Source organism: Schistocerca serialis, chromosome 5 (genome assembly GCF_023864345.2).
Source record: "Schistocerca serialis cubense isolate TAMUIC-IGC-003099 chromosome 5, iqSchSeri2.2, whole genome shotgun sequence".
NCBI classification, from domain to species: domain Eukaryota; kingdom Metazoa; phylum Arthropoda; class Insecta; order Orthoptera; family Acrididae; genus Schistocerca; species Schistocerca serialis.
In genome coordinates, this window is record NC_064642.1 from 139,200,534 (window position 1) to 139,220,106 (window position 19,573).

At 39.6% G+C, this 19,573-nt stretch overlaps 1 protein-coding gene across 1 annotated transcript in view; it reads right to left on the minus strand.

Annotated features, from left to right (window-relative positions):
• Window positions 1-448: 448 nt before the first annotated feature.
• Window positions 449-19,573, minus strand: part of LOC126481600 (uncharacterized) — a 40,586-nt gene continuing 21,461 nt past the window's right edge. The window contains exons 2-3 of the mRNA XM_050105466.1: window positions 13,818-14,040; window positions 449-581 (exon numbers count right to left, since the gene is read on the minus strand). Of these exons, the coding sequence (XP_049961423.1) occupies window positions 523-581; window positions 13,818-14,040 (282 nt within the window). The 3' untranslated portion in view covers window positions 449-522. The remainder of the gene's footprint in view (window positions 582-13,817; window positions 14,041-19,573) is intronic.

The following is a 19,573-nucleotide window of genomic DNA, read 5'->3' on the forward strand; positions in this document are numbered from 1 at the left end:
TATCTAACTCATAATTTCTCCTTCCACTTAATTCTCAATTGTTTGTGGTTCAAAGAAAGATATGGGAATTTTCGAATATTTTAGCCCTTCTTGTTCTAGTTCAAGGGAAAATTCTGCTTCATATTTAACCATGCCAACATGGATTACCATCAACTCCACAACAATTTTACCTTCTTTTGGAGGTGCATCCCAACACCAGCATAATTTGTATCAGGCCACCTAAGAAGAGCATCTCCACCACTTGAATTCCAAGTGAAAATTACTGTTAAATCTTCTTATCAAATTATTTCTTTAAATTTTTAAAATGTATTAACAGCTCTAATTTGTAAAGTACTTTGTTTTCTCTTACTTTGTATTTCCCATTATTAGGAATATAACATTACCTAGTTAATTTGTTGGCTAGAGATGATGTTAGCTGAATAAGAGGCAATGAAGAGATAAAAGGATGTTTCGTTGTAGATAAAATATTGTTTCCTTTCTTTATGGCGATAAACTGAAACAGCTTTGCCACATAATTATCCATTAATTTTTTATTGTATTTTCCATATGTTGGATAATCTGCACCATCAGCTTCAGTAATTCTGAAATTGATATAACGCAGAGCATGACTGGGATGAATCCATCCATCTCCAATATTTATATTAATCTCTGTTTCTTTGTTAATGAGATTTAAATTATTTTTAGTTTTCCCATTCAGCAGGAATGCATAAAACAGATAGCTTTCATCCTTATTCATTTGTAAAGGAAAAAAATCATAAAGAAAGTTTTAAATAACTGTTCCAATTTCACCTTTGAAGTTGACCAAATTGTTATTTCCATAAGTTATAGGAATTTTTAAATCTCGTATAGTGTCAAATGGCTCCATGGTCTAGGGGTAGCGTCTTTTATTAGTAATCGAAACATTCTTGGTCCCAGGTTCGAAACCTCCCACCACTTCATTAATAATCAACATTGGCTGCTGAAGATTTCTGGCAGAAGAAATCACCCTCATTCTGCCAATGACCTTGTCAAAGAGGCATAGCAGCGGACAGAGGTTCAGGGCACTCTCTTGTCCTTGTGTTGGAAACCCGCCCCTAAAGGCGGAAGTATCAGCAATGATCAAAGGCATGAGACTGAAGAAGGCAATGGGAACCACTGCATTAAAGACATATAACGAGTATCCACAGGACATGTGGCCTGTAATTGCAAAAGTGTCATGATGATCTCTCCATTGACAAGAGATTCTGGAATAGGCCCACATTCAGATCTCCAGGAGGGGTCTGCCAAAGAGAATTTGACCACAAGAAAAAAATTGAATAACCAACAAAAGGATAACATTCTATGAGTCGGGGCATGGAGCAGAAAATAAGTATAATGGGAGCAGGATTCATTACGAATAGGAAGGTAGGGCAGAGACTCTGTTACTGTGAACAGTTCAGTGGTAGTGTTGTCCTTATCAGGATCGACAACAAACTAACATCGACAACAATAGATCACTTACTGACATCACAAGCTGGAGATGAAGAGATAAAGAGGAAGTATGTGGGGATATTGAAAGGGAAATACAGTATGTACAGAAAGCTGAAATAGTCATGGGGGACTGGAATGCAGATGCAGGGGAAGGAGTAGAAGAAAAGGTTCTAGGAGAATAACGGCTTGGGACAAGGAATGAGAGAGGAGAAAGACTAATTGAGTTCTGTAATAAATTTCAGCTAGTAATTGCAAATACTCTGTTCAAGAATCAAAAGAGGAAGAGGTATACTTGGAAAAGGACAGCTGATACAGAAAGATTTCAATTAGTCTACATCATGGTCGGACAGGGATTGCAAAATCAGATACTGCATTGTAAGGCATACGCAGGAGCAGATATAGACTCAGATCACAATATAGCAGTGATGAAAAGTAGGCTAAAGTTTGAGAGATTAGTGAGGAAGAATCAATACGCAAAGAAGTGGGATACGGAAGTACTAAGGAATGACGAGATATGCTTGATGTTCTCTAAGGCTATATGTACGGCAATAAGGAATAGCTCAGTAGGCAGTACAGTTGAAGAAAGAAAATCTCTAAAAGGGCGATCACAGAAGTTGGAAAGGAAAACATAGGTACAAAGAAGGTAATTGCGAAGAAACTGTGGATAACAGATAATATACTTCTGTTGATCGATGAAAGAAGGAAGTACAAACATGTTCAGGGAAATTCAGGAATACAGAAACACAAGTCGCTGAGGAATGAAATGAACAGGAAGTGCAGGAAAGCTAAGCCGAAATGGCTGCAGGAATAATTTGAAGAAATCGAGAAATAATTGATTGTCAGGAGGACTGACTCAGCATATAGGAAAGTCAAAATAACCTTCAGTGAAATTAAAAGCAAGGGTGGTAACATTAAGAATGCAATAGGAGTTCCACTGTTGAATGCAGAGGAGAGAGTGGATAGGTGGAAAGAGTACACTGAAGGCCTCTGTGAGAGGGACGATTTGTCTGGTGTGATAGAACAAGAAACAGGAGTCGATTTAAAAGAGATGGGGGATCCAGTATTGGAACAGAATTTAAGAGAGCTTTGAAGGACTTAAGATCAAATAAGGCAGAAGGGATATGTAACATTCCATCAGAATTTCTAAAATAATTGGGGGAAATGGCAACAAAACGATTATTCACTTCAGTGGTAGAATGTATGAGTCTGGCGACATACCATCTGGCTTCCGGAAAAATATCATCCACACAATTCCAAATACCGCACGAACTACCAAGTGCGGGAATTATCGCGCAATCAGGTTAACAGCTCTTGCATCCAAATTGCTGACAAGAATAATATACAGAAGAATGGAAAAAAATTATGGACATGCTAGATTACAATCAGTTTGGCATTAGAAACGGTAAAGGCACCAGAGATGCAATTCTGACGTTGTGGTTGATAATGGAAGCAAGACTAAAGAAAAATCAAGACATTTTTCTACGATCTGACACACCGGAAAAAGTGTTCGGCAAAGTAAAATGGTGCAAGATGTTTGAAATTATGAGAAAAATAAGTGTAAACTAGAGGGAGAGTCATGTAATATACAATATGTATAAGAGCCAAGAAGGAAGAATAAGAGTAGACGACCAAGAATGTAGAGCTTGGATTAAAAATTGTGTAATACAGGGATGTAGCCTTACACACCTACTGTTCAATCTGCACATTAGAGAAGCAGTGATAAAAATAAAAGAAAGGTTCAGGAGTGGAACTAAAATTCGGGGTGAAAGGATATCAATTATACAATTAGCTCAAGACAGTGCTATCCCGAGTGAAAGTGAGGAACAATTACATGATCTGCTGAATGTAATGAGCAGTCTAATAGTCTAATGAGTAAAGAATATGGATTGAGAGTAAATTGAAGAAAGACTAAAGTAATGGGAAGTAGCTGAAATGAGACAGTGAGATACTTAACATCAGAATTGATGGGCATGAAGTATATGAAGTTAAGGAACTCTACTACCTAGACAGCAAAAGAACCCATGATGGCTGGAGCAAGGAGGATATCAAAAGCAGAATAGGACGGGCAAAAAGGGCACTCCTGAACAAACGAAATCAACTAGCATCAAACACAGGCCTTAATTTGAGGAAGAATTTCCTGGTAATGTATATTTGGAGCACAGCATTATATGGTAGTGACACATGGACTGTGGGAAAACCGGAAAAGAAGAGAATCAAAGCATTCGAGATGTGGTGCTACAGATGAATGTCGAAAATTAGGTGGACTGATAAGGTAACGAATGAGGAGAATCAGAGAAGAAAGGAATAGGTGGAAAACACTGTCAAGGAGGAGGAAGAGGATGATAGGACATCTGTTAAGACATTAGGAAATGATTTCTGTGGAACTTGATGGCTCTGTAGAGGGCAATAACGGTAAAGTAAGACAGAGATTGGAATACATCCAGCAAATAATTGAGGGTATAGATTGCAAGTGCTACTCTGAGGTGAAGAGGTTGACACAGGAAAGGAATTTGTGGTGGGCCGCATTAAACTAGCCAGAGGAGTGATGACTCAAAAAAAAGTATAAAAAATCGCAACATTTATAGTATGATGTGGGTCATAAATTATTGGTCCTCCAAATACTGCATTTTGATTCAAGGAAGCAATAATATTTGTTTCTCAATGAAAAAGATCAATGTGTTTAACAAACATTCTGTTGGTCACATGAAAATTTATATTGATTAATTTCAACATAATAAGTTTAGGAACATTGTTAGCAACGTTTTTTTTAAAATGGGGCTCAATAATTTGGACACTAAATCCAAGTACACTTCCAAGGCTATGTTTTTCATCCATAAATAATTTGACATCACTCTCAATAGCTCTATTTAAAATTTTATCTTCTTTAATGTGAATATTTGTCTTTTTCTAATGAAATAATGTTTCTAAATCTCTTAAAGTATATTGACCTTTAGGAATTTCTTTTATTTCTCCATTGATATACAATTTAATATTTCTCAATGTAATATTTATAGTTAAAAAGTTGTAAAAAACTATTACAGCGATCATAGGAATGGTTAATCTTTTTTTGAGAATGGGAGACTTAACACTCACCTGAAAAATACAACTCATTTACTAGCAATAAAAAAATTACATAAATAAATGACAGATTGGGAACCAAAAATAAGAATTCCAGAGATGAGCCCAAAAAATAAACATGGTAAGCTTTTGCCAAATTCTATTTGATGTGTGATAATTGAATGAAGTGAATGTGGAAGAACGACATTAGCGATCGATAATTATATTTTAGCCCCTGGTTTGCTGAACCTGAACAAGATAAATCATTTGTATGTGTGTTCTACATGTTTGGATCAACCAAAATACCACGAATTTATTAAAAGGTGTGAAAAATTGAAGATAGACATCATGAGAAGAACGCTGCTTTTATTGAAAACAGCGATGCAATTACCCTTTAGATGAACGTGAAGATAATTCCTTTATTATATTTGATGATTTCACTCTCGAAAATCGGGAAGTAGTCATAGAATATTTTACTAGAGGAAGACATAAAGGAATAGATTGTTATTATTTAGCTCAAACATGTTAAAAAATACAGAAAAATTAGTAAGAGATAATCTCAATTTTCTAAATAATTTAGACATGACACAGATTTAAGTCATATTTATTACTAGTTTGCTGGAGGTGATTTAAAATTTGATGATTTTAAAGAATTGTGTGGTAAGTCTTGAAAAAATGATGACATTCGTTTTAGTACTACAGATATGTCGAGAAAAATTAAAATTCGCAAATACAGAGATCAGATTAATTTTTTTAAATCCTTAATGTTGAACATAAATGACGAACATAAACTATGAACAAGAATGTTGAACATAAATGATGAACAAAAAACTTGAACATTAAACATGAATATAAAATGTAAACATATATTGTTTCTTATCTTTAATAAATGACTGCAAAATATGATTTCCCTTAAGGACTGAGTACAACTTCTTTGTACAACCCAGAGGTTGTTAAGAAAGCTAAACAAATTAGAAGAGTAAAAGAACTATTAAAAGGTGAGCTTAATAATGTAAAAACAACCAAGGATAGAATGTGACAAAATAAAAAAGAAGATCGACCAGTTGTTGGTGCAATCGAACAAGTTAAACTAAGAACTGAAGAACTAGACGATAATGTGTTAAGAGCAATTGAAGAAAATAGAGGAGGTGAAAAATAGATACTTATCACTATGAAAATTATGTTTATATCTTTCCAATACCAACAACATCATCTGACTCATCATTTGAAAAGAGTTTGTTCCAATAGATGCTTATGATTCAATACTATCACCACCAAAGGGGCATATAGAAAAGGAATTAGAAAATATTGAACAACAGGACAAAGGAAAAAATGATGAAAAAGGGCAATTAAAGGACTCATCAAGTATTATACATACTAGGCCCATTTCAAATACATATTGTTTATGAAATCACGCCCACCAATGATATTATTTTGTTGGAACTACAGAAGTTATATTTGATTGTGATGATTTCATAATTAAATATAAAAAATACATTGGCACAGAAGATTATTGAAGCTCTTAACAAAAAAAATTGCATGACACTGATTACACACAAGACAATCTAAATAACTATAAAGAAATAGCAACCAACACAAATTTATTTTATGACAAATGTGATAGTAATAGAGTCAAATCAAGTAAGGCATATAAATGGATTAATGTATTGGTTCCTTTGTGGAGTGATACAAAAAGTGATCAAAATGCACATAAAAGACAGGTACAGGATTAATTAAGAAAAGCAATGGAATATGTTTGGATGAATGATATCTGTCATTTAGTCGGTAGATTGGCAGTAAAAGAAATAGCGGTCACGAAAAATTATCATAATGAAAAAGTTGAAACAAATGTTAAGAAATAAATGTAACGATTTCATTATTTGCAATCCAAAAGGAATTCAGTATTTCATTAGATTTTTGAGTAATCTTCCTCATACATTTTGGGAATCAGTAAACTATGGAAAAGAGTTAGTTAATACTTTAATCATATTCTGCCTTTTAAAATATATCTTCTTGGATATAATTATTGTGGTCCAGGAATAAAATTAGAAGAAAGATTTGCACATGGTGATCAAGGAATTATTCAAGTAGACAAAAATTGTAAAAAAACATGATACTGTCTACACGGATAACAAAGATTTGGAAAAAAACGAAGTAGATAAAGAAGTTCCATTAGCTGCAAAATAAAGTGTGTATGGCGAAGATACTTCATTCAGTGAAAAGTTAATGGCAACAGCAGTTGGAGGAATAATCTATGGAAAATTAGGAATGGATATTTAACATGACGAAAATGCATGGGGTTTATAAATTCTTTATTAATTTTTAATCTGAATAAATGAATAACTGTTAGCACTGATTATACTTTGCTACTTAGTAGCAAGACAAAACCAAAAGCAATCAAGATTAAACAAAACAAACAACAATTAAACAGTATTGGTCATTTCTTAACTGAATCTCAGTTGAGAAAGAGAGAGAGAGAGAAATTACTGGAAATTTACTCATAACATTATATGTTCCTGTTGTGAAAAAAATATTGAATATCTAATGAGAAGGGAAGAAGGTAAAGGGCTAACAATGCATGAGGGCGATTCTGTTCCAATTTTACTAACAGAGTTGGGAGTAATTGGTTCATTAGCCAGTGGTGTACCTGGTAATGCATCATGTATTCACAATAAACAAAAAGCTAATAAAGAATAAGAAGCACAAAAAAGACAATTTAGCAATGAGAAAGGCAGCTGGCTCAGCACTAAAGAAGTAAAAAACATGTAAGAAATAATCCATATATGTCTTAATGCATCAAGTAATTTTGATGTAGAAAACTTGTTAATCAATTGAAAAGTAAATACTTTCGTTATGTATTCATGACTGATGAGTTGGCTACTCATTGCAGACAGTATGGATGTGGTTAATTTAGATATCTCTGATAATGTCGGTGCTCACTAATTTGTTGTTATAAGAATAAAGACAGCAAATTGGTTTTTGATTTTTGGTGGAGATAAAGCAAAAGAATAAGAAAATTATTTAGATAAAATGTCTAAAATATAAATGCTGAAAGAACACAGAATTTTGACAAAATTATTTGTGGTTATCTATGTCTATTTGGTTTAAAACTACATTGAGAGGGTCACAAATTTAATGAATTTTTAAATTTAATAAATGGACATTTTTGGAAATTAGATGCAGCCTCAAGGTGACATGAATAATGGAAAAATAAATTGAAATGAACCAGAAATAAAAATAGATCCAAAGAAAGAAAACTGTTTCATAAAGAAGTATATAGCATTTTTAAAGTAACTGATAATTATATCAGTTTTGAAGACAGGTGAATAGTAGATTTAAAAGATCCAATTAGGCGGTTATGAATCATTTACTGAACAATATTGAGAAAATGCGTTATAGTCGGCTATCACTGAATCTAGTAAGCAACTAAGTCTGCAACTAGAAAAAAATATCATTTGTGTCAGAATTAGAAGAAAGTGAAAATGTAATAAATAATTTATACAGTAATTAATTGGAGGGCAATGCGGAGGGTAAAAATCATAGAGGGAGACCAAGAGATGAATACACTAAGTAGATTCAGAAGGATGTAGGCTGCATTAGGTACTGGGAAATGAAGAAACTAGCACAGGATAGAGTATCACGGAGAGGTGCATCAAACCAGTCTCAGAACTGAAGACCACAACAACAACAACATTAATTGATCAGTTTAAGATTGATATGGTGCTGTTTTTTATCAAACTGGTGCTTATATTGATTTTTACAAGAAAAGATTAGAAAACACGGGCGATCCAGATAGTGGTTATGACACTATCAATAAACAATATTTATAAAAAGAATTAGTATCGGTTAAAGCATATTTGTGGTGCTTCGGGAATTTTCGCGTAAATTCTAGAACCACTTGGCCTTTCACTGTCTTGAACACATGATGTTTTAAATGTGAGTGGGAGAATGGAAACCTATCTACTGCGCATCACCTGTCTGTGTGTGCAGATGTGAAATCAACTCAAGTGAAAGGTCGATGCGGCGGTTGAACGACACTGGCAACTACTTGTTGGGTGATCCATGGAAGTTGCAGTGAAAGCACACGGAACAACAAACGAACTTCTGTGTTATTCTGTGCTGTTTGTAATTGTGACTATTGTTAGTGACAAAAGAGCCATTGAGATTCTGAATTGTGAAAAAAACTCTTATCTTGCACTTGCTGGAGGCAAGACATATTTTACGATATGTTTGTAGTAGAGACATGGTTGTTAAGCCAACTCTTTTTTAAGTGGACTTAAGTCTGTTTCTAATGTGAGACAATACGAGTTACTTACAAGGAGTTAAATGTTTATGTGCGAAGTGTGAATTTTGTTCTTATGAAGCTCAAATATACCAATAGTTATTGAAAAGTATTCTTCGAGTACCGAATTATTTTGCAAGAAGTTTATAGCGATTCCAGAAGCCGGCTATCCAGTTAAGAAGATCTTCTATATACACCAAGTAAGTCTTTTAAGAGAAGTGGGAAGCTTGCACATACATTTCACACTCCTTAGTCGTCAAAAACCGGTGTGAAAGGACCGAAGAAGACAGGAATTTTGAGACAAAAAAGAGAGAAATAGCTATCAAGTGCTGTAACCGAGCATAACAGGACAAGAGAACCATTAAGAGAAACTGGATTATGCTAGAGTATCAAATAAGGGAGAAGACATAAGAAAGAATGTGTAATAATGTCACAACGTGAAAAACTGAGAGAAGATCTCGACGTATTAGACTAAGAAGAGATATGCCTAGAACGAAACGACTAAGAAGATCTGATGTGGGGAGTATAGAGCTCTCACACGCATATTTTGATTGGCGTCTAACACATGCAAAGTACTTGGATAAGCCAATGGATGAATAAGGATTAGTGCGGATTTTAATTAGACGATTACCAATATATGCAAGGAAAGATATCTTATATAGTGGATCAAAAAGGGTAGAAGAGTTGTTGTCCTTTGTAGACGCAGTTGATGCCTTAAATAAGGACCGCAATGAAAACATGCACCGAAGTGAAAATCCGAACAACAAAATGAACAGTGGTAATAATTTTAAAAAGCATGAGGCTAGCCTAACTAAGCTACACCAGTGCAACAGGAAAAATGGTAACGACAATTATCAGAAAAAGTACCCACCTTCGAAGTTAGGTCCAGTAACTTTGCAGAAAATCGTACCGAGTAATAATAGAGTACAAAGTGGTAATGTACTATCTCGATTCGGTAACCAACCTGTGATTACTGATAATGAGGAAAACGTAATGCAATCTGGATCCAGGGCTGTGGTCCAGGTCGTAGAAACATACTAGGAGGCCTCAGTTCATACCAGTATGTCAATTTTATCCACAAAATGTCTACAAAGGAATGGTTGTTACTGGAAGAACCAAGCTTGACTACCAACAATCCACAACATATAGTAGCAGGGACCGTGGAAAATTCCAAGGATTTACAAATTTAGAGAGTGAAGTATCACTCATCTCCAACACATTCTTTAGTTCATTACAGACTAAACATTATTCACCGTTATTACCAGTGACCGGAGTTTACATAGTTGGAATAACAGGAACAAAAAGTAAGGTTGTGAAGTTACGAAACTCAAATGAGCTGCAGTATTGGAAATATATTACTTCGTCAAACCTGTTAATAGTAGAGAATATCAATAGAGAGGTACTGTTTCGTTTAGATTGGCTATTAGAGTTTAAAGCTATCTTGAACTTTGACGAAAATCTTCTATGTTTTGGTAAAGGAGACAGTAGATATTGGGTACACTTTGTGACAGAAAACTACATTGGAAAACACACAGCTGAGTGTTAGTGTTTGCGATTAACAGCTACAGCACAATTGTCACCAAAGATCGATAATGTAGATCCAGGGACACATCGAACTGATATATGAGACAAAGTCAATGAATCCCAAATATTAACCGACCAAGAAAGACGAGATTTATATAAAATTATAATGGAATATGAAACAGAGTTTTCCAATCATCCAGGTAATATCAGGGACTACATATGTAAGTTCAAAATCAAAGATGACACTCCGTTTTTTGTAAGCTGTATCCAATACCTGTAAGTTTGAAAGAAGCAGTTAGGGATGACATTAACAAAAAGATTGACAATAATATTATAGAGCGGAGTTCTAGTGTAATGAATAGTCCTTTGGTCGTGGAAAAGAAACCTACAGGCAGAGTATGATTAGTATTAGATACTCGTACATTGAATAGACATATATAGAGACAGAAAGAGACAGATCAATTAACATCAAAGAACTGTCGTCCAAATTTTAAAAGGCAAGGTTCTTTAGCACAATGGAATTGACTATGGGATATTGGCAAATGAATCCAAAAAATGTGCAGCATTTTTGTTTGATGGTAAATCATACCATTCTAATGTATTACCATTTGGACTAAATATCTCAGTGTCTGTTTTTATATGTGCACTAGATGAAGCACTAGGGAGAGATTTGCTAAAAGATCTGATAATATATTTAGATGATATCCTAATAATATCAGCTACTTGGGAAGAACATTGTCAAACCTTGAGTAAGACTTTGAAAAGATTTAAAGAAAAAGGTATTACGATAAAACTATCTAAATCGTATTTCGCACGCCAAGAGCTTAAGTTTTAGGTAATATTATAAGGGTGCAGGGAATTAGACCAGACCCTGAATGCATCAAAGCTATTAAAGAATGTCCACACTCTAGAAATGTAAGACAGTTAAAGGGATTTATAGGTGTGAACGGATCTTACAGACAGTACATACGAAGGCAAGAACTAAATGACCGAAGATTTTACATTTATTAAGAAAGGGAATACTGTGGGTTTGGGATCAAGAGGCAAATGATGCGTTTGAAAACGTCAGAAGAGCACTTGTTGAATCACGCATATTGCACCATCCGGTTATGGGCGAACCATTTAAATTGTCAACAAATGCATCTGATTACAGTATTTCTGCAGAACTATTCCAAGGAGGGTGGGATCTAAATAATCTAGAACTCCGAACGATAGCTTTTGCTGCCATAGTCAAATAAGCATGAATTAGATTATACAGCTACAAAAAAAACTATTGGCAATTGTATGGAGTATTCAGAAATTTAAAATACTGGTATGGGGATCAGAAATTCATGTTCATACCGATCATCAAGCTATAACTTTTCTAATGAGTAGTCGATTGTTGCAAAGGACGTTAATGTGATGGATGCTACTCCTACAGGAATATGATATTCGAATACAATATGTAAAAGGTTCCAAGAATATTGTACCAGATGCTTTGTCTAGGCTACCGATAGGAATGAAAGAATTAATACGTAGAGAAGGACCCAGCGTTATTTTTGCAATAATTTTATGTCAGTAGAATATCCGAACATCAGGGTACAAGAGACGGCTCAAAGAATAGCAGAAAATATCCATCATGATCCCTATTTTACAGAAATGTTTTCTGTTTATATACAGAATTCCTTACCTCCTAATCAAGTAGGAATATGGAAAATTATAGGTCATATTTTGTTTTGGAGAGACAGTGTAACATCGTAACGTTGGCGCTTATGCGTTCATAAGGATAATAGAAGACGCACTTGTGTGGTATGTTCATACAGGATATGGACATTTTGGAACAAAAAAGCGTATAACCCATATGAATAAGTTTTATTATTTTAAGAAGCTAGGCCATAAAGTAGCATCATTGATAAGGACTTGTGAAATGTGGCAGAAAGTAAAAGAGAATAATACTCACATGAAGCACAAAATGTATCTGATTATTCATAAGTTGGTGAATGATCTCACAGCAGCATATTTTTTCGGACCAGTTCCGAAAGGAAAGGGAGGAGTGTCAAACATTTTGGTCATCATAGAGTGATGGTCAAAATATCTTAACCTATATCCAATCAAAAGAGCCAATACGCAGACAGTTATACACTGTTTACAACAACTCTTTCTGGAAGTAGAGAAACCAAAACGGTTTCTTATGGATAATGGCCCACAATTCGTTAGTAACGAGTTTAAAGAATTTATAGCATGGGAAGGTATTCGTCAAGTCCTAATATTCAGCTATAACCTGTCATCGAATCCGTGTGAACGAGTAATGAAGTAAATTGGAAAACTATGCCATACCTACTGCCATGAAAAACGTACTTTATGGGCAATGAACTTATTCTAAATAAATTACCACATTTATTGACGGGGTTGACACCATTGGAAGTTATTGGCAAACCCTTTGTAGGAAAACCTCTGATTAAATGTTTTAATTGGCAGGTGCAACCTATCTTCGATTACGAACTGGACCAGGAAATAGTTTCCAAGAACATAGTTGTAAAGGCACAACAAAATATAAGTAACATAATGAAAAGACTGTGGAACCTCAATACAAAGTTCAATACCTCGTTCTCATAAAACAACATATTCAAAGGTCGCCGCTAAAGGATGAGACTTACAAATTTTTCCAAAAATGTGAAGGGCCATACCGAGTACAAATGGTAATCCATCCCAGACATTATTTTTAGTGGATCCTACTACTGGATCAGACAAGGGAAAGTATAATGTAAAGAATGTAAAGTTATTTCTTTCCCCAGGGACGTTATGTGCAGTAGAAAAAGTACTACATAGAACCTTTATGTTAATAACGGTGAAGGCAACGGCAGATATAGTAAATCTAGCAGTAATATTTTCTATCAGCCGTTTAGAATTTACATTCTTACAACAGTGATCATATTTCACGTGTTTTAGACAGCACCATAGTACATGATCTTTCTATGACTACGTTTCACCTAGAACGCAGTTATTATGAAAGACATATTCGATACCCTGCCGCCTCCTTGCCCCCTCCCCCCCCCCCCCCCCATTTAAGATGAGTGAGTGTAGACCGAGGTCTAGGTTAAGATGAAAGGTGATCGTGTGGTTTGAGCTGGCGAAGCCAACGAATGTGAATGCTGAATAAATATTGTAATAGATTGCCCTGTTGCAGCATGGCCTAATGATTATGTCAACGTTTTACTTTTCATAAAAACTGCACAAGTTCTGAAAACATTACACAGAAAACTCTCCGATGATTATTTGGAGGCATACTGTGGACACGTGTGTGCCATAAATTAACTATAGAAAATGCACAGATAGCCACTACGTACGGCATCAGCGCATATATTAATCTTGCGCGTCTTTACATACGTATTCATAGCAAATGGGCTAATGCACGCAGTATACTATTTGCATATTTACGAAGTCACATAAATTAGCTTGCTAGCATTCATGTAATGTGCATTGCACTTGGTCGATTTACAAGTCCTTACTTAAAATGCGTACTTACCCACAATCGTGGGTTCCAGGTCTACGAAAACTGCCCTAGGTACATGTTTTCCTGCGCCCGTTTCGCTAAAGAATGTATTGAAACTATCGTCTCCTCCGCCAATTGTTTTGTCTGAAGGCATCTGCCCATCAGGCTGAATTCCATGTTCCAGGCAGTACAATTCCCAGCATGTGTTCCCGATCTGTACGCCGGCTTGGCCAACATGAATGGAGATGCATTCACTCTGTCAAAAAACAGAGAAATTAGTAAACCACGCTTTTAACGTTTTCCTTAACGCTAATAATTAACTCAGAGTACTTACCATGGTAAATATTTAACACACTAGTCACACACAAAAAAACCGTTACAACGACCCAGTCGTTCAGGAGCAGCAACCACGACGCTTTTCCTAAACGGACAGTCATGCTGCTGCTACTGCTCTCATCTGTTACTTTCCCCTCTTTATGGAAGTGTGAGGGGGAGTTTGTAGCCTTTCGGCTTTTACTCCCCTGTATACGTTTGTGTGTGATTATTACTGTAGTTTTTTGGTGTCTGTGAAATGTGATGATTGTTCTGTTTGTGTCTGGTACTTGCCTGAGGTTGGCGAGATGATTGGTGTTATATGGGAAGGAGCAGGATTAGGGATTGGATATTGGGATTTTCTCTTCGACTTAATCGTCGAAGATAGTCATGGGGCGCTTGTGCTTGTCGCGGGACATGTCATAACGACCTAGGGAGTGGATGAGGGCGTTTCCTGATCTGGAAGAACCCTCATAGAAGGCCCTGGCCAGATCTTGGAAACGCTCTCTCAGGAGTGGGATTTCAGCTGCAGATCATCGATGGGGAATCCAAGGGGTAAATGCAATGCCCTCCTGAGGGCGCGGTTCTGCAGCGTCTGGAGTTTGTCCAGGTACTGCTTTGCCGCATATCCCCAGACAGGGCATGCATATTCCATTACTGGCCGGATCAGGGCCTGGGACACGTTTACTCCTACTGGGCAGGGAAGGGAGCTGGTTGAGTTCAGGATTGGGTATAGGAAGGACATTCTGGCGCAGACTTTCGTGTGGACCTCGTCTATGTGTGGTTTCCACGTAAGACGAGAGTCCAAGGTTACGCCAAGGTACTTGGCGGTTCTGTGCAAGGGGAGTTGGGTTCTGTCTAGGTGAAGTTTGAGGGGGGGACGTTGAGGAGGCTCGCGTCTTCCGAGTCTGTGTGTGACCAGCATAGCCTGCGTCATTTCAGAGTTGATGGTGATACGCCAGCGATGGGCCCAAGGTTCTGTGTCATCTAAAACCTTTTGTAGCCTACGGATGACCAGGTCCTTGTTCGCATTTCTCGTGTAGAAGGCTGTATCGTCTGCGTACTGTGCAGTGTGCACCAGGGGGGCCGTTGGTGTGTCCGCAGTGTACAGACTGTACAAAACAGGCCCCAGGACCGATCCCTGTTGCATCCCAGCACGAATACGCCTTTTGGTGGAGGTGAAAATTTCTACTTTGATGGAGAAAGTTCTATTCGTGAGATAGCTTTTGATCAGCTTAACTATACTCCCAGGAAACCCTTGTGTGTACAACTTGTAGAATAGCCCTCTATGCCATACTGAATCAAAGGCTTTGGCTATGTCTAGTAGCACTATCCCACAGTAGCCTCTGTGGTTGAAGCCCTCTGTGGCTGCTTCCACCACTCTCATGACCTGTTGTGGGACAGAGTGGTTCTACTGGAACCCGAATTGGAAATCCGGCAGAAGTTGCTCTCTGGTAATATATTCTTGTATAGGTCTTAGCAGGAGGCGCTCATAGATCTTGCTGAGAGTTGGCAAGAGGCTAATCGGCCTGTAGTGCTGTGGGAATAGAGGGTCTTCCCCTGGTTTGTGTATCGCGACCACTTCCACATGTTTCCAGGAAGCTGGGAACTCGCGGGATCGAGTAATCTCGTTGAGGACGTTCGCGAGGTGTGTGATCGCTGTGGGTAGGAGATCTTTGACTAACTGATTGGTGACACTGTCGTGTCCCGGCGCCTTTTTTGTAGGGAGGGACTTAATTAGTCTTGCCACGTCCTCGGGGGCAAAAAGTATGGGTTCGTCCTCTGGGTCCTCCTCAGCATTGAGGAAGACAGGCAGTTGACGACTGACTACCTCTTCATGCTCTTCATCCTGGGGTTCTGCCGCTTGAAACTGCTTCTCGAAGGAGTCGGCGAGGGCGTTGGCCTTCTCAGCATGGCTGTAGACCAGACCCCACTCACCGTGCAGTGGCGGCATCCTAGCGCGTCTTTTTGTGAACTGTTTGGTTGCTTGCCATAGTGTATGATCGTCTACTTTGAGAGCTGTGAGGCGGTTTTACCATTGCTGGTTTCTATGCTCATTGAGTGCTACCTTCAGTTCTCTCTGTAGACGATTGAGTAGCCTCCTGGTGGCCTGATTCCTGGTGATCTTCCACTCTTTTGCCACTCTGTTCTTATGTCGAATTTGAGCTAGCAAGTGTTCCGGGAGCTGTATTTGCGGCGGTGGGCCATCCCTTTGTGGAGGGGTGGCCTCTTCCGCTGCCTGCAAGATGGTGCCTTTTAAGTCTTGTAGCACTTGTTCTACTGTTTCGGTAGTAGGTGGCGGAGTGCGAGAGATATCAGAGGCGACAGTTTCTCGGTATCGCTCCCAGTCTGTACGTTTGTAAGACGTCTGGTACCGTGGGAGTGCTACCCAATCTCCCACATCGACATCTAGAATCACTGGGTTGTGGTCGGAGGACATTCTGTCGATTGTCCTTGCGGTCACAAACCCTGCGATTCTCCTAGTGAGAGCTATGTTTAACACGTCAGGCCTGCCTCCATTTTTTTGAAAATGTGTGGGCTCGGCTGGACCCCATGTTTCGAAGTAGTGGTTGCGTGCTAGTTGTTGCAGTTTGGCGCCTGCTCCGGACGTTACTCTAGAATTCCAATCAGGGTGTTTGGCATTGAAGTCTCCCCCTATTACGAGTTTGCCTTCAATTTCCCCTAGAGCAGCTATGTCTCCCTCATCTATCTGGTCATGTGAGGGTCGGTAGACTGCAACAATTATTAGGGGTCCGGTGGCAGTGGTTACTTCCACCGCCTCTGCTTCGATTTTATTGGTAGCTGGTAAGAATACCCGGTGGTGGGGGATCCCTCTTTTTATGTATAGGGCCACTCCCCCGCCTTGGGTTGGCCTGTCTTTGCGGTAGCTAGCGTAGTTGGGACTGTCGCTTATATTCCAGGTTTTAGGTGGGTTTCCCCCGTCATGCATATGTCGATGGGGAACTCCTTCATGAGTTCTCTGAACTCGACCTCTTGATTAACAATGCCGTCTGCGTTAAAGACGCACATTGTCAGGCCTTGGATATTTGGTCGCCTATTCATGATGGGGTTTTGAAACTACTGAGGAAGTCGCAGAGGGGAGCGACTGCTGGACTGTTGCCTGACGGGCAACGAGGACCTGTGTGTTCCGCTTCTGGGCTTCCCTGAATTCCTTCATCACTTTCATGATGAGGTTCATGGTCTGCACAATAACGCCTAACAACTGATCCACAGGGGGGACTGTGTTCCCTAGAGCTTTCTCTGTCTTGGTGGACCTGGTTGTTGTGTGTTTCCCAGTGTTGTTGTAGTGAATGTGTTTGGTATTGTGGTGATAGGGCCACACTTTCATGGCTTCTCGGAGGACAAAACCACTGCCGTGTATGTTGCCCTTGGTGTGTCCGGCCTTGGATTTACCCAGGCCTTGTCTGTGTGTGTTGTTGTGTTTTGTTTCCTTGTGTGTCTGGTTGGGTTGGTGGTGTTTTGGTTGCGTGTGTGAGGGGCGGCCTTTGCGCCCTTTGCCTGCTGTGTGTGTTGTTTATGGACCTCACAACCTTGGTAACCTGCTGTGTGGTTTTTGCCACACAGCGCGCACCTTATTTGTGGGTCTGTGTGTTTGAGTGTACATGTCCTTGTGTCGTGGGCCTCTTTGCACTTTCCGCATCTTACTGGCATGGTGCAGTGTGCGGTGATGAGGTTTGGCCCCTGACACCTGAAGCACTGCACCGTCTTGTTTTTACGGCGCAGTGGCTCAGTGGTAACAGGCACAGCCAGGACCGTTTTTTTCTCCCTTTTCTATTGAGGGATGTCAGGGAGTGTGACCTGGTGTAGTGGTCACTTGCTGTTTATGTTGCCCATCTGCTGGACCACCTTGACGACGTACCCCTGGGCAGTCAAATCTGTTTTGACTACCTGGGGGGACAGTCTTCTTGGGAGGTCTCTTATTACTATGTTTTTGTTGCATGTTTTTGTTGTGGGGAACGTGTAGTGGGGTATGTTTTTGTTATTGAAAAGTGGCTTGACTGTGGTGTAGTTTTCTAGTGTGTGAACTGTAATTTTTATTTTGTCCCCACTGGCAAGTTTTGCCTGGAAGCTGCCTCCCCCAATTTATGTTTTCAGTAACTCGAAGAGCTCCTCATAATTCTGAGAAACCTCAGCGACAATCGGGGGGGGGGGGGGGGGAGGTGGTGGGTGACTTGTTACTGTGTTTGTGCTTCTGTTGTGTTGTTTTGTGCTGTCTCTGGCTCATCAGCCACCGCCTGATATCTGTTCGGGGTGGGTTCCACTCCCTGGGCTGCCGGAAGCCTCGACTGGCGAAAGGTTTTCTTCGCCAGCATGAAACCATCCGAGTCCCGCCCGGTTATGTAGTTCCCTTCCAGTGCAGTTGTTTCCTGGTCCCCTCCCAGGGCGACGACAGGTGCTGTCGGCAGGTTCCTCACAGGGTGATGGAGTGGTTGGGGTGGGGGTGGTGGAGTGTATCTTTCCCTTGGAGTGCTTCTCCTTTCTGTCCTTCCCTGCACGTCGCTGTTTGGATGTGGTGGACTTGCGTGTGGGGGATTTAAGGTATTGGGAATGGGTGGAAGATTGAGACGAGGGGGTGGGTTTGGGGAGGACTTTGATCGGCAGACGGGTCGTCTGCCTGCCTTTATTCAGGGATGCAAAAGTCTGGAAGGGTGTCGGTGGCGTTGCAAGCAGGAGCGGACTTAGGACGAGGGGAGGAGGGGCGGGATCGCAGGTACTGATGATGTATTTTGTTGTTGGCGTATTGTGTATTACTGCATTCGGTACATTTATCGCCATGTCGGGAGCGGAAAGGGGGGCTGCTGCCAAGGGGGTGCCAGTTACAGCCATCGTTGACACCGTTAGGTGGCCCTGCTGTATTGCTGGCCCTATTTTCCTGGTGGACGCGGAGGTCTGATCGGCGGCGGCGGAAACCTTCTCTGCGGTTCCGCGGCCGGCTTCCAGATCCTGGCCCACATTTTCCCTAACCTTGGGGGAGGGGGGGGGGGGGCAGAGCCTATCTCTGCGCGGCAGCCGAAGTGCTCGAAACGGCCGAAGACGCGGCACGCGGCAACAAAAAGACGCGCCTCTTGTCGACAACCAGTAATGCTGGCTGGAACGCGCCGGTACTTATACCCTCTATGACGTCAACCAGTCAGGCACCCTGATTGGTTGCTCGAAGTAGCCTGACGTCATGGGCAACACGACTACCGTGTCTTCGCTCCGCATTGGTCCTTTCAAACAGAGATACAAATTCAAGTGAATCATTAATTGTATTCATTAGTTTTGTGTCTCTATTTTTGCATTGTGCTCCAATTTCTCATATTTTTAAAATAAGAGATTGTAATATCGCGTCCTGACTATAGGACCGCCTTTCGCTGGCACCAGACGGCTAAAAAAGTAATCAATACCCACAAAAAATTAAGCCTGTAATTTGTATTGTCCCTTCGACCATAAATATAATAGACTGATCCTGACGT